Source organism: Hyperolius riggenbachi, chromosome 1 (assembly GCF_040937935.1).
Source record: "Hyperolius riggenbachi isolate aHypRig1 chromosome 1, aHypRig1.pri, whole genome shotgun sequence".
Lineage (NCBI taxonomy): Eukaryota > Metazoa > Chordata > Amphibia > Anura > Hyperoliidae > Hyperolius > Hyperolius riggenbachi.
In genome coordinates, this window is record NC_090646.1 from 424,546,104 (window position 1) to 424,558,712 (window position 12,609).

A 12,609-nucleotide genomic window follows, 5' to 3' on the forward strand; every position below is an offset into this window, starting at 1 on the left:
GACTTCTGGTAACCATCCATCATTGTTAACCGTTTCTCAACACCCAGGACCTATCTTGGAAGTTAATGCTGCAACTTTTTTTTTCACAATAATATCAATTCATTTATGCATATGGATAGCATGTTGGTAAGGTTTTTTTGCTTTGATGTGGGATTTGATCCTTTGACCAGGGTTTGAATCCTGGCCCAAGGCAGTACGTAAAACAGTAAGGAGTCTTTGGGCAAGGCTCCCTAATGATCCTGGTCCCCCTTGGAACGTGCCCTAAAAGGCGCAGATCTGTTGCTTTCTGCGAGGAGAAAAGTGCAATATAAATGTTCTGTCGTATCTATGTTATGTGAAACAGTTTGACCATACAGTACTCTGACACTATTCATGATGAATCCATTATAAAACTGATACCAAGGCTCAGCAGCAGGCAGAGTGGAGGGGCAATCATAAAGAGGTGTACATCAGCCAAAACCAACCTAGACATGTGGGTGGCATGGTAGCACTTGGCGTCCTTTCACACGGATGCAACAGACAATATAATCACAACCCAAAGTATTATATTTCTACGCTACGTTCTCATTGAGTGTGCTGTGGCGTACACCGACAAAGGTTGCTGCAGTAATTTGTATTTCGGGGATAGATACTAGAATATCGGTATACTACAGATATTCTACTAGTGGGCTCTAGCTTATTCCGATAGAAAAATATTGGTTATGTTTACCACAATTTTGGTATTGCCTGACCTGACCGTTCAAAGATACTTAACCTACCTCCTGTGCCGCAAATGCCGTTGATGTTATTGCATTCTTTGCCACTAAAATCTCCCTCTGCTGATATTCCTGACGCTTAATTATGGTCATTGTTGGGCACCGCCAGTTTCAAAATGACCTGCTTCGGCGATGTGGCAGGTTCAGCTGAAGTAACGCATAGCTTTCTGTGCATGTACCGAACATGCATTTTCAGTGACAGTGCAGCATACTGTACCAGGCACGTTGCATTGCACTAATGTGTCATGCAATTTTTCACCACCGTTGTGTTGCGATCTTAACACAACGCGTTTGGTGTGAAAGGACCCTCATACTTTGCACCTTTAGGTTTTTGGGGATCTTTCCCTCTAGGAAGCCAGGCTGGAAGAGGCTGTGTAATTTTTCTTTACTGTAGTCCTCATAGCAGTAGCCTGCTTATTTTGCATTGCCTTATTAAATAAGCCATTGGCCAAGACCATTTGTCATGGAAAGCAATAAAATCTTGAACCTTGAATTGGGGTTGGTTCACACAGCTTCTTTTCGCTACATTGAATTGCCGTGGACACTGGACTCGCAGCAGCTGAGTACAGTGAATCTGTTTTCATTCACATATGCTTGTTACACTACAGAGCAGCTCACCTCACTGGGCAGCGGATGTACTGCTATTCATCCACGATGGACGTCACGCATCCACTCCTGGGCAACAACAGTGTGTCCGAGACCTGTTACTTTATGCTGACTTGTATCAGCGGAATGCATATATATAAGCCAACCCTACTTGTATATGTAAACAAGTGTACTAAAAAACCAAATGTGTTTTATTATTCCAACCCCACTCAAAAATGAATATCGGTAATTTGGTACTGTGACATCCTTATTATTGGCAATGATTTACGGTACATACTGCCAGCGCCTTCTGTGATGCTGTACAAATATATAGTATTTAATGAAAACAAATTACATGTGGAACAAAGGCAATACTAAATAGTTCTCCCCTGTACAGTTCTGTGGTGTTTGAAAAGATCAAAGGTTGCCACATGTCAAACTTTGAAGAGTCAAATCATGCAGAGAAATTGGTGACTAGGGTGCATGAGAGAAGATGAGTGGAAATGAGTGTAGCTCTGTATGGAGAAGCAGATTGGAGATAGCTTTGTTGCTGTGTTGTTACAATCTGGACATAGTGTATCAACCTATTCCATCATCGGTCATTATTCTGATCCCCCCTCTGACCTGTGCATCACGCAGACATGTTGTGCAGTTAAGCCCTGTAAAACGCTGGGTTGACTTCACATTTTGATCTTAATTAAGATGAATTCTCTCACAGCACAAAATTTTGTAGATCAACATTAAGCACTTGCCTAATGTCATTTAATTTTCTGGCATTAGCCTACTTTATCATTGTCATAACTGCAAATGGCTCATTAAAATCAGGAGGGAATGTTTGTGCTTTTGGAGGTTGCCAGTGTAGTGTTTAACCCACGTTTAGCTACAGCTTGTTTTTTGGAAGCTCAAATCATGTTTTTAAATTGTCTAACATCTTTCCATCTCCTATTGTTTAGACAAGTAAAGCCATAAAACACTTGTATGTGAAATTAACAACAGGCAACGTAAATCCTGTAAATGTATAGTTTTTCACTGATGTACTGATTTCATGTCTCGATGGCTTTTGTCTCTGCAGAACAGAGATAACTACATCCGCTCCTGCAGATTACTCCCTGATGGGCGAACTCTGATTGTTGGAGGGGAAGCCAGCACGTTATCCATATGGGATCTGGCAGCTCCTACCCCGCGTATAAAAGCAGAACTGACATCATCTGCTCCTGCATGCTATGCTCTGGCTATCAGCCCTGACTCCAAGGTCTGCTTCTCCTGCTGTAGTGATGGCAACATTGCAGTGTGGGACTTACATAACCAGACTCTTGTAAGGTATGTGAATCATATCTGTATAAGCATTTAAAGGGAAACTCTAGTGTTTGTAGAGCTCACACTTTGAGCTGTTACTGTTAGATCTGCAATTTGTTGAGGCTTTACGTATATCACCACGGTTAAAGGATACATGAGGTTAAATAAATTAGAGCAGATTTACTTACCTGGGGCTTCTTCCAGCCCCTAGAAGTCTCTGTGCTCCTTGCCCCAGATCCGTTGTCAGCCATTCTTCTGCGGTCCCCTCTGTAGTGGTCACGGCTTGTGCGGTAGTGCCCATGGACCGGACAGAAGGCTCCTGGCTGACCGGGGCCAAGTCGGAAGCCGCTATGGAGGAGGACTTCAGAAGGGTGGCAGGTTTTTTCATACATACAGTTGCAGCTAGATCTGTTTGCAAGTTGGATTGTTTTACTGCTGTGAAGAAATTAAACACGACCCCTTTCTTTTGATCTGAATGATCTTATGGAAAACACGATAGTTCTCTAACAATTGCACTATTGAGGGGCATCTTAAAGTGGACCTGAATTCTTGCACAGAACACTAGGAAAATTGAGAGAATGCACCCTGTGTGTTTTTAGAGGGAAGAGCCTGTCTAATTCCCCCTCATCTTTAGGTAATCACAAGTGTAATGTGAGCTCTCAGCTTGTCAGCACAGAAATTCAGTAGACACAACTAATATGTCAACACAGGAAGCTAACCCTTTGTCTGCTTCCGTGAAAGGAAGTAGATACACTGCAGAATCATTGCAGGAGTTCTGTAAGCTGTAACAAAGAAATATTTTTCTTTAAAGGTGGTTATGCTGTTGCTTCTCTTTCAGAGCAGAGAAGACATTCTGAGTTCAGGTCCGCTTTAAGCCTCTAATCTCTCCGCACATGGAGGCTAAATATCCTTCCTCCTTCTATTAATACTCTAAGAAAGTGTCTTCTGCTGTGAATGTAAATATTTTTTCATGTTTTCACTCTGAATAGGGAGGAGTCTAATTGCTATGTTGTAGATAAAACATGTAGTTCCACTTTAAGAATTTAAAACCAATGTTATATTATGGTAGATTTAAGTAAAACCCTGCCACATTGTGTAGATGTTGATAAGCATTCAAATAAAATGGTGACTATAATGTGAGCAATGTTTAAAGAGAACCTGAACTGAAAATAAAAAGTCAAAATAACCATACACAGGTCATACTTACCTCCTGTGTAGTCTGCTCCTCAATCTCTTTCTCCTCGCCTGCGTCCTATTTGTCCACTGTGATCAATTGAATTCTCTGTCCTCCATTTTAATAATGGCCATTACCCCATAACCGCTTCCTGGTTAACACACTGTTAGGCCCCATTCACACTTAAAAGTGCATTGCGGGAGTGATTTTTCCACGATTTTACGTGGAAAAATCACTGGACACTGCAGCGATTTTCGTAAACATGGACATTACCTTGCACATTCAGTTGTAACAGGCAGCTGCTGATGTATAACTGACAGCAACTGGTATATTTCAGGTCTGACAAAATATTGTCAGAACTGGAAGGGATCACTGTAAGAAGAAAATGGTGAGCTGCTGAGAGGAACGGACGGTGAGGTTAGTATATAATATTAATTTGCAGCTACGCCATGTTTATTTTAAAGAATTTACTCACTTCAGGTTCCCTTTTATGATTGAAAAACAGAAGAGTACTTTTAAATGTGGTACATTTACCTGTAATATGATTGTATGAGCATCATTGCAAAGAAAGAAAAAAGTGAACATTGACCTAAATATCTTGTCTGTGCTGCTCTGCCTTACAATATGCCTATTGTGATCTGTAAAATATATTGTGGTGTCATTCTCCATTCAGCTTTTCTTTTTTTTTTTTTTTCCTTTACATCTCAAGGCCAGCTTTTCAGGCACTATATCCCGAGTACTTTGTGCTGCTATATCATTACCTCAGTGATAGAGGGAACATGTTTACTAATGTCTGCCACATTTCCTGAATAGTTTTTCCTTCAGTGCTCTGCTGCCTTGAGAACATAACTACAGATTAGAACTGAACTTGGTAGACATTATATGACTATTGAAATATTCTCTAAATGAGAATTCAATGAACATTTGTAGAACACGCTAATACATTTTTTATTTTACTTTTTGCCTTAGAAACAAAAAAAATCAGTTGCAAAACTTGGTCTGCATATAGAATGAAGCCAAAAACAGTAATTCACTGGTTTCCTATCAAATTCCACATCAGGTGACACTGTTGTCCAATTGGACTGCAGGTTGTCACCTGGGTATGCTTCACTGTCTGGTGCACAAAGACTTTTACATCATTTTATGTATACTCTGGCCTCCCAGTAGTCTGAAGTATGTTGACCCGGCCCTCGGCCCAAAACTTTTGGGGAACCCTGCTCTAGAGGTTTCCCATGCTGGCAGGACATTGGGCAGCACGCCTCTTCTGGCACAAGCCCTTTTCAGAATTCTCCAGGGTGAAGGGGGGTGGGCATGACAACAGTGGTTCTCTATAGGATCCTTAGCCTAAGGCTTACCTCTTCTTAGGTAAGTATGTGTTTTTGTACCTGAGGTTTGAGCTAGCCATACACATGTCAATTATGGCCCATTATACCAAGCCAGTCAATGGTTTTCAGCTGAAATCTGAGAATCGACCAAACCAGGAGCATTGTGCTACTTGATACAGTGCTATATGTGGTTGTCTGTCTTTCACCACTTCTGCCTTACCCACTGAGATGTACAACCTCATTGCTCTGGTATACCAGAGTGATGCATACAGTTGCTATGAGGAGAGATGATGGCACAGTGCAGATTGGAGTGATTTCTGGTGGGAAGGGTGAGGAGGAGACCAATGGCCTCAGGGTTTGCTGTCCTTTAAATTAGGGGAAAATCAAACTCACTGGCGGCCGAGCTTTAGTGTCTATCCTTTGTCTATAAAGTTCCCTGCACCTAAATGAGTATTTGATATGAAAAGATTGAATTAGGCTGCTCCAAAAATTTCCTCTTGGGATATCGCAGGTAACTTGGCAAACCTTGACTTTTTTTGTTTTCATAAAACTTGGCATTTAGATTGCAGTTTTACCTGGATCATATTGGGACATCAGTGTAAGGGCTGGTTCAGACGGACGTCTTGCAGCGTCACTTCCTGCGGCGTCTCGTTTGGGGGCTGTCGCAGGCTTTCCTCAGTGATCAGCTGCGTCCCACCGCCATGGATGTTTTTTGTCCTTACAGTGAGACATGAAGACATGGCGGTTAATCGACCCTGGAAGCCTCATGAAGCTTCCAGGGTCGCATGGAACGATGGGGAAAATCTGGATCGGAACGCTGCATTTGCACAAACGACACGTGCCACCTGATACAAACGCTCCCATTCACTTGAATAGGAGCATTTACCAACGCGTTCTGGATGCTGGCGCTAAACGCCTGCCAAGTGTCCATGTGAACCAACCCTAAGTCTATGAAAAGTTAATAAACTAGCAATTATGTGATTGCAGTTTATGTTGGTGCCCACAGTGAACTTACACAGCCACCAACTCGCAATCCTTGCAACCCTGACTGTAATTTGTTCTTAACCACCTAACAGGTTTGCTGGATCACTTATGTTATTACCATTGGAGATTTCTTAGTTAAAGATAAACAGTGACCAAGAATTGAACTTCATCCCAATCAGTAGCTGATACCCCCTTTTACATGATAAATCTATTCCTTTTCACAAACTGATCATCAGGGGGCTCTGTATGACTGATATTGTGGTGAAACCCCTCCCACAGGAAACTGTGAGGACCATCGTCCTGGAAGTTTCCTGTCTGTGAACATCGTTGCATTGTGGGAAATGGCTGTTTACAGCTGTTTCCAACTGCCAAAAAAAGCAAGCAGCGGCTACTTCCAGTGACATCACCTGCCAGCAGTAAAAATGTCACCACGTGATAAAAGTCAGACTGTAAATCAGGGAGAGGAAAGATTTTACAATGGGAAAACACTGACTAAATTGTTTATACATAATTGTAAAAATTAAGAACTTTTTTTTTTTTGTTAAATTAATTTCCCTGGCGTTCCTCTTTAAGTCTCTCTCCTTTTTTTTCTTTGTGCAACTCTCATAGTAAATTGCTGATTGTGAACCAAGCTGTTGGACATATGGGACTCCTCAGCAGTTGTCTTTGGAATGTGTCCTGATGGCTTTGTTGCCTCTCTTTACAAATCCTGTTACATAGCAAAGTTGGTGCATTAAAATCTTGGAGAATACAGATACTCCTTGCTTCTGTAGCACAACTTTATATGGAAGATTTGTTTATTCTCTGGGAAATTAGACTTGATCAGCAGGACATAAACGTGTAATCATGCACTATAGTATGATTTTAATAATTTTAATAGCACCTACCCATGCTCTGTAATCCATAAACTTGTCTCATCCTGATGAGCAATAGATTGCTTTGTGTTTTTTTCTGCTCTCACCTTCAGTGCATTTTGTGACTGTCTGCTGTGCAGTCCTAAGTGTTGCAAATCAATGAACATCACAATAATCTTCCTGCATGCAGACATTTCAGCCCCCAAAATTGTGTCAGCTGATGAAATGGCTGATTTGTCTTCCCTTTTTCATGGGATGATTGCCTTTAGTGATCAGTAATACTGGAGAAGAGGAAATTACATAGTGTCTGATTAGTAAAGATTTTTTGTCTTCTACTCAGGTTAAAACTGATAGCACAGGCTCTTTGACATTTTAGTTTAAAAGGTTCAGAGTCCAAAATTGCAGAGCAAGAAGGGATATGACTTGACACAACGGATAATTTTCAATGATCGCTTGATACAAAGCGAAGAACCTGAGATACGGAGTAAGCAGAAATGTATCATACCGTGTTTACTAAGCAATAGCCTAGTATGGCAGACTACTACTCAGTAAAAAATATGTCCAGAGCCAAAATGATCTGATATGCTTTACAAAGAACTTGGTGCTGTCCATGTAAAGGTTATTCTTAGCACAATAATATACGGGTCAGTTTAGTTTCACAGTAAATAAGCAGCGCTTTGAATTACAGGGGTAAATTGAAGGATCTGGAGGAGATCCACTGGAACCGAATTATCTGGTGGCGAAGCAGTTGAATTTGGTACAAAACCTGTGGGCCATACTAGGTGCCTCCATACACCTGCAATGAAAGCTTGCCGCTATGTGGTGCCAGCGGGAGTCATGACTCGGCTGTTATATAGCCAAATGCCAGCGCTTGGGTATACAATAGCAGGTCACCTACAGTCTAGTGTTGCCTATTGATTATGCAGTAATGAAGCTTGGCTGTTATACAGTATAGCCATGCTCCACATATCAGCTATGTGGTTCTAGGGCTGGGATACTATATAGCTGAGCCCTGGACATTAACACAGGGCTTGGCTATGCTTAAGTCGAGGTCTTTAGGTATGTTTTCGGGGGTGGTGTGTGTGTGTAGCAAAAATATAGATATTTGTGCTGAGAGATATAATCCCGTGTTTGTTTTTTGTTTTGTTTATTCGCATTTAGTAATTTTCAGGTTTTGTCCTTTGATTTTTATTTTCCTGATCAGATGTCTGTTAATATATTTTATTTTTTTGGGTGGGGTGGGGGGGGGATTGTGATTGCTGCAAATTCGCCCTGGATTCTGGCGTAGTGGAAATAGAGCCTAAGGGTGCGTATACGCATCCAATTGTGACTGGGCAGTGGCTGGACCATGGTTTGAGAGCTTACCTACACAATCTGTTAATAGTTTAAAGTCTGTTACCTAGCATACTACATGGATGTGGTAAAATTGGCCAATAAAAATTGTGCCAATATTACCACCTCGATATAGTATGAGAGCTTATCTACACAATCTGTTCATCGCATTCAAAATCTGCTGGCCCTAATACTACATGGAAGTAGTGATTTGTCCATTCATTGGCCAATCAAAATTGGATGTACGTTATTCCTACATCCTGAAATATTCCAAAAATAGATTGTAGATGCGATCTTTAAGGAAGATTGAAGCACTGTAACCTGTTTTTGTCAAAAGGTGAGAGTGCTTTTCAATGTCCTGTCAGCATCAACTTCCTTTGAAAAGTATCTTCAGTTGTAGCTAGATTGCGCACTATTGTATAGTTTTGTATACTTTTGAGCCCCTGAAGTGAAGATTCTGTAGAAAAAATAATTGCCTTACATTTTTATACAATCATTTTATTTGCCCCACTGAATTAAAGCTGAAAGGCACTTCAACTACATCTGAGTTGTTTCATTTATAGTGACACTCAAACGGAAAAACCGCCTATAATATAATGAATCGTATGCGAAGTACGGATAATTGATAGAACATTAGTAGCACAGAAAAGAGTCTCATATTTTTGTTTTCAGTTATGTATCTTTTTTTATAATAATGCATCATTCTCTAATATTTGCAGTTTACAAACTACACTCTGCATTTTAAACTATGAAACAGAGCAGAGCTAATGAACTTTGAACTTCCCTGCATTCAAATCTTATCTGAAGCTGCCTGTCACTGTTTCTTTGATGTATAAGTACTTCAGAAAATAAAACTGTAGCTGACCAAACTTGGTCGGAGATCGCAGAGAAGCTCTTTTGCATAGATAACAAGTGACGTTTCTTAACTCTTCCTGTACTGTAAACAAAATAAGGGCATGTTCACATTGAGCACTGAATAGCGATTTGGCAGGTGCTTTTGATTCAATAGAATAAGAATCACAGCGATTGATCACAAATGCTGCAGTGAGAATGTATCCATGGGGATACATTAGCAGCAGCGCTTTGCTGATTCCCGACGATCGGCAAAGCGCTGCAAAAGCACCAAGTGTGAACTAGCTCTTAGACTTGTTTCTTTGCTACTAATGTTCTATTTCTTAGCTGTGCTACACATACAAGTCATTATATCATACGTTTTTCCCTTCAGATTCCCTTTAAAATTCATTGTGGTAATGTACAGAACCAAAATAAGGTAAAAGTTGTCTCTGTCCAAATATTTATGGACATAATTGTATAATTTTCCCCACTGCAAGGTTCCTTTACAAAAGTATTGTCCATTCTGATCTTTGATGCAGTCTGCTCAAGCATCTCGGTGTGATAGGACACTCCCAAGTCCATTGGCTCAGCGTTCACACATTGTTCTGTGCAGTGTCTGGCGCCAAGATATTTATTGTTTCTGCAAGTGTCATGGAACAGACATGCAAGAAATAGTTAAGCTGAGTTCAGTGTAAAGAGACCTGCTGAGAGATTTATGATAAAGGGAGGCTAACATGCTTTGAAATGGCTAATCCCACTAGCTTCTGGATGTTCTAGGTCAGCACAAACCTGTTTCTTTTGCTTCCTCATAATCTGATGTCCTAGTTGATAATAGGGGAGAAAAACTAGTTTTCGGTGATTGAAGAAAAATAAGGCAATATGACATGTGAGTATTACAGCTAGCTTGTTTTCTTTCTAATGTGATTGGTGTGAGATCTTTATATTTTGTTTTGAATGAATCACATGGTTGTTGAATTTAAGTTGGCTTGTGCTATTTGTTGGCTCGAGTACATGATTGACTATAATCTGATCCTCTATTGTAATTCCCTGCATATTTCAGTTTTTGGAGAGTTAGGTCGTTCAAATGGATTTTTACCCCATTGAAACACCCGAGGGTTAGATTAAGTCTGTTTATTGTAATTGATCTCTCCACTTGTGTTGGTGCAAATTGCTAATATGCAAAGCTCCAAGGTTGAAGGTTGCAAGTGTTACTTTGGTCAGTTAAGTAACCCTATTGTCATTTATGTCCTTTTGGATCTTACCAAACTCCACCTATAAAAGAAATAATACTTTTTGATTGCATTGACTCTGTATAGCAAAGAAATGAACAGCGCTACTTAAAAACACATGAATGCTACTCTGTATAGTAGTATTGTATGCCATTCTATACTCTAGATCAGGGTTTTTAAATCTATTCACTAATTGTACCACTTTTATCACCTGAAAATGTACAAGTACCACCCGTGTGCCTGCGCAGTAGAGCGCACCCAATCATGCTCGGCTGTTTCCACCAGAATTCAAGCGGAGAGCTACTATTGCGTATGCGGGTATGCTGACAAGGAGATCTTTGGGTGTCCTATCACTGGATCCCCTCTACTGTGGAGGAATGGGGAAGCCCCTTTAGCCCCCCGAGGTCCTCGCTGTGCTGCCCTGCAGAATAGTTCAGACCTCAGATCAGCAGTAACCCGACTGACACTAGGCACCATTCGCCTGGCTGTCTCTTCACCACTGATCTGAGGTCTGAAGTATGCCACAGGGCAGCAAAGCGAGGAGCGAGCGTGGGGGAGCTGAACTTTGTGGAGGAAAGATGGGACCAGGACAAGTGGCAGGCAAACCTGAGGTGTACCACCTGGCCAACAGCAAAGTACCACTGGTGGTACGCGTACCACAGGTTGAAAAGCCCTGCTCTAGATGTTACCACTTCCATGTAGCATGAGGGCCAACAGATCTTGAATACTATTACAAGATTGTTTAGATAAGCTCTCCTACTACATGGAAGGGGTAAAATTGGCCAATACTAGTTGGATCTTTGTATGCTTCCTTATGCGTAACAGTACATCAAATCTCTGTCGCCCAAACCACTGCAATGTGATTTACTAAAGAACTAGCCGATCAGCTGCTAAAACATAAATGCGCTAGCCAAAGTATTACTCAAAACTAGCGACTTGGGCACCCAACTTACTAGCTTGATGTTGTTGTATCCCTCATTTGATATTGCAATGTATTGGAGTGCCTGGCATAGCTGGCACCCAATTCGCCAGCTTTGCTACATTTATGGCCATAAAAAACTATCAATTCAGTTGTTTTATTGAATCAACTAGAAAGAGAAAGTTTTTTAATAATGATCATGGTTAGCCATCAGCTCCTATGCAGACAAAACAGGCTGCAGAGATCTGCTATGGGAAAGTAGTAACAGTGGAAACCTAGTGTGGTAAACCTGTTTGTAATATAATGTAATATTTGTAAGCATGTGTTGCAGATAAAATATAATTCTCTCCTAGTGAGAAAGGAGTTAACCATAGATTCACTATGAAGCAGTGCTTTGATAAAGACTGCCTGCATCCCTCATAACTGTGACATTCATTGTTTTAATTGTTTCAGTTGTATATTTACATATTTCACACCTCAGTGGTTACATTCTGCATGCTTATGTTGTGTTCAGGAATTCCCCTCCAGTAATTTCTGTTTTATCACCAGACATTCTGGTGCTACATGTTGCCAGAGTTGTGACTACACATTCTAGGTTAGGTGTGTGGTTTGTGCACAGCCTAAATATCGCTTTCTGCTTGATGAGACAACCTGGTCAAAATAGAGCAACTCATTGTTAGATAGCTATGATTGCAGCAAATAAGTTGTTTGGGGTTTTTTTTATGTAAGAAAGCCTCAAGGCCCCTTTTACACTTGCACGCTGTGTTGCCCTGCATTGTGCTTCCCCGCTGCAAAGGCCATGCAAGTCTATGGAGATGTTGTGCCAGAAATTGCTGCATTCCTGATGCAAAATCTGCAGTGCATTACTGCATGATTATGCAGCAATGCAAGTCAATGGGTGACATCAAGTGTGAACAACAGGAGTGGGGTGTGATGTGGCAAAAATGCACAGACCGACTGGAGTCCCAGTGACGTGCTTTCTGCCTAGCATGCGAGTACGTCACTAGCCAGGGTGGTGGGCCCTTGCATATGACCCTGTTGCTGCACCGTGGTGCAGGATAATATGAAAGTTCATATCTGCGGTGCGATTAGGTGCAACATTAGATGTAAAAGTGCCTGAAGGAAATCTGCATCTTCAGAGCACATTACATCCTGCAGACTGCTGTTCAGATGTCAGTAAATCTGTTCATCATTAAAGAGAAATCGTGACCAAGGATTGAACTTCATCCCAATCAGTAGCTCATACCCACTTTCCCATGAGAAATCTATTCATTTTCTCAAACAGATCATCAGGGGGGTCTGTATGGCTTGTGGTGAAACCC

General features: G+C 41.1%; 1 protein-coding gene across 10 annotated transcripts in view; it reads left to right on the forward strand.

The window, feature by feature from the left end:
• Nucleotides 1-12,609, forward strand: part of LOC137518649 (transducin-like enhancer protein 4) — a 175,553-nt gene that overhangs the window by 126,808 nt on the left and 36,136 nt on the right. For all 10 annotated transcript variants that reach the window (XM_068236770.1, XM_068236777.1, XM_068236787.1 and 7 more), the window contains one exon: nucleotides 2,413-2,660. In XM_068236770.1, coding sequence (XP_068092871.1) covers nucleotides 2,413-2,660 — 248 coding nt within the window. The remainder of the gene's footprint in view (nucleotides 1-2,412; nucleotides 2,661-12,609) is intronic.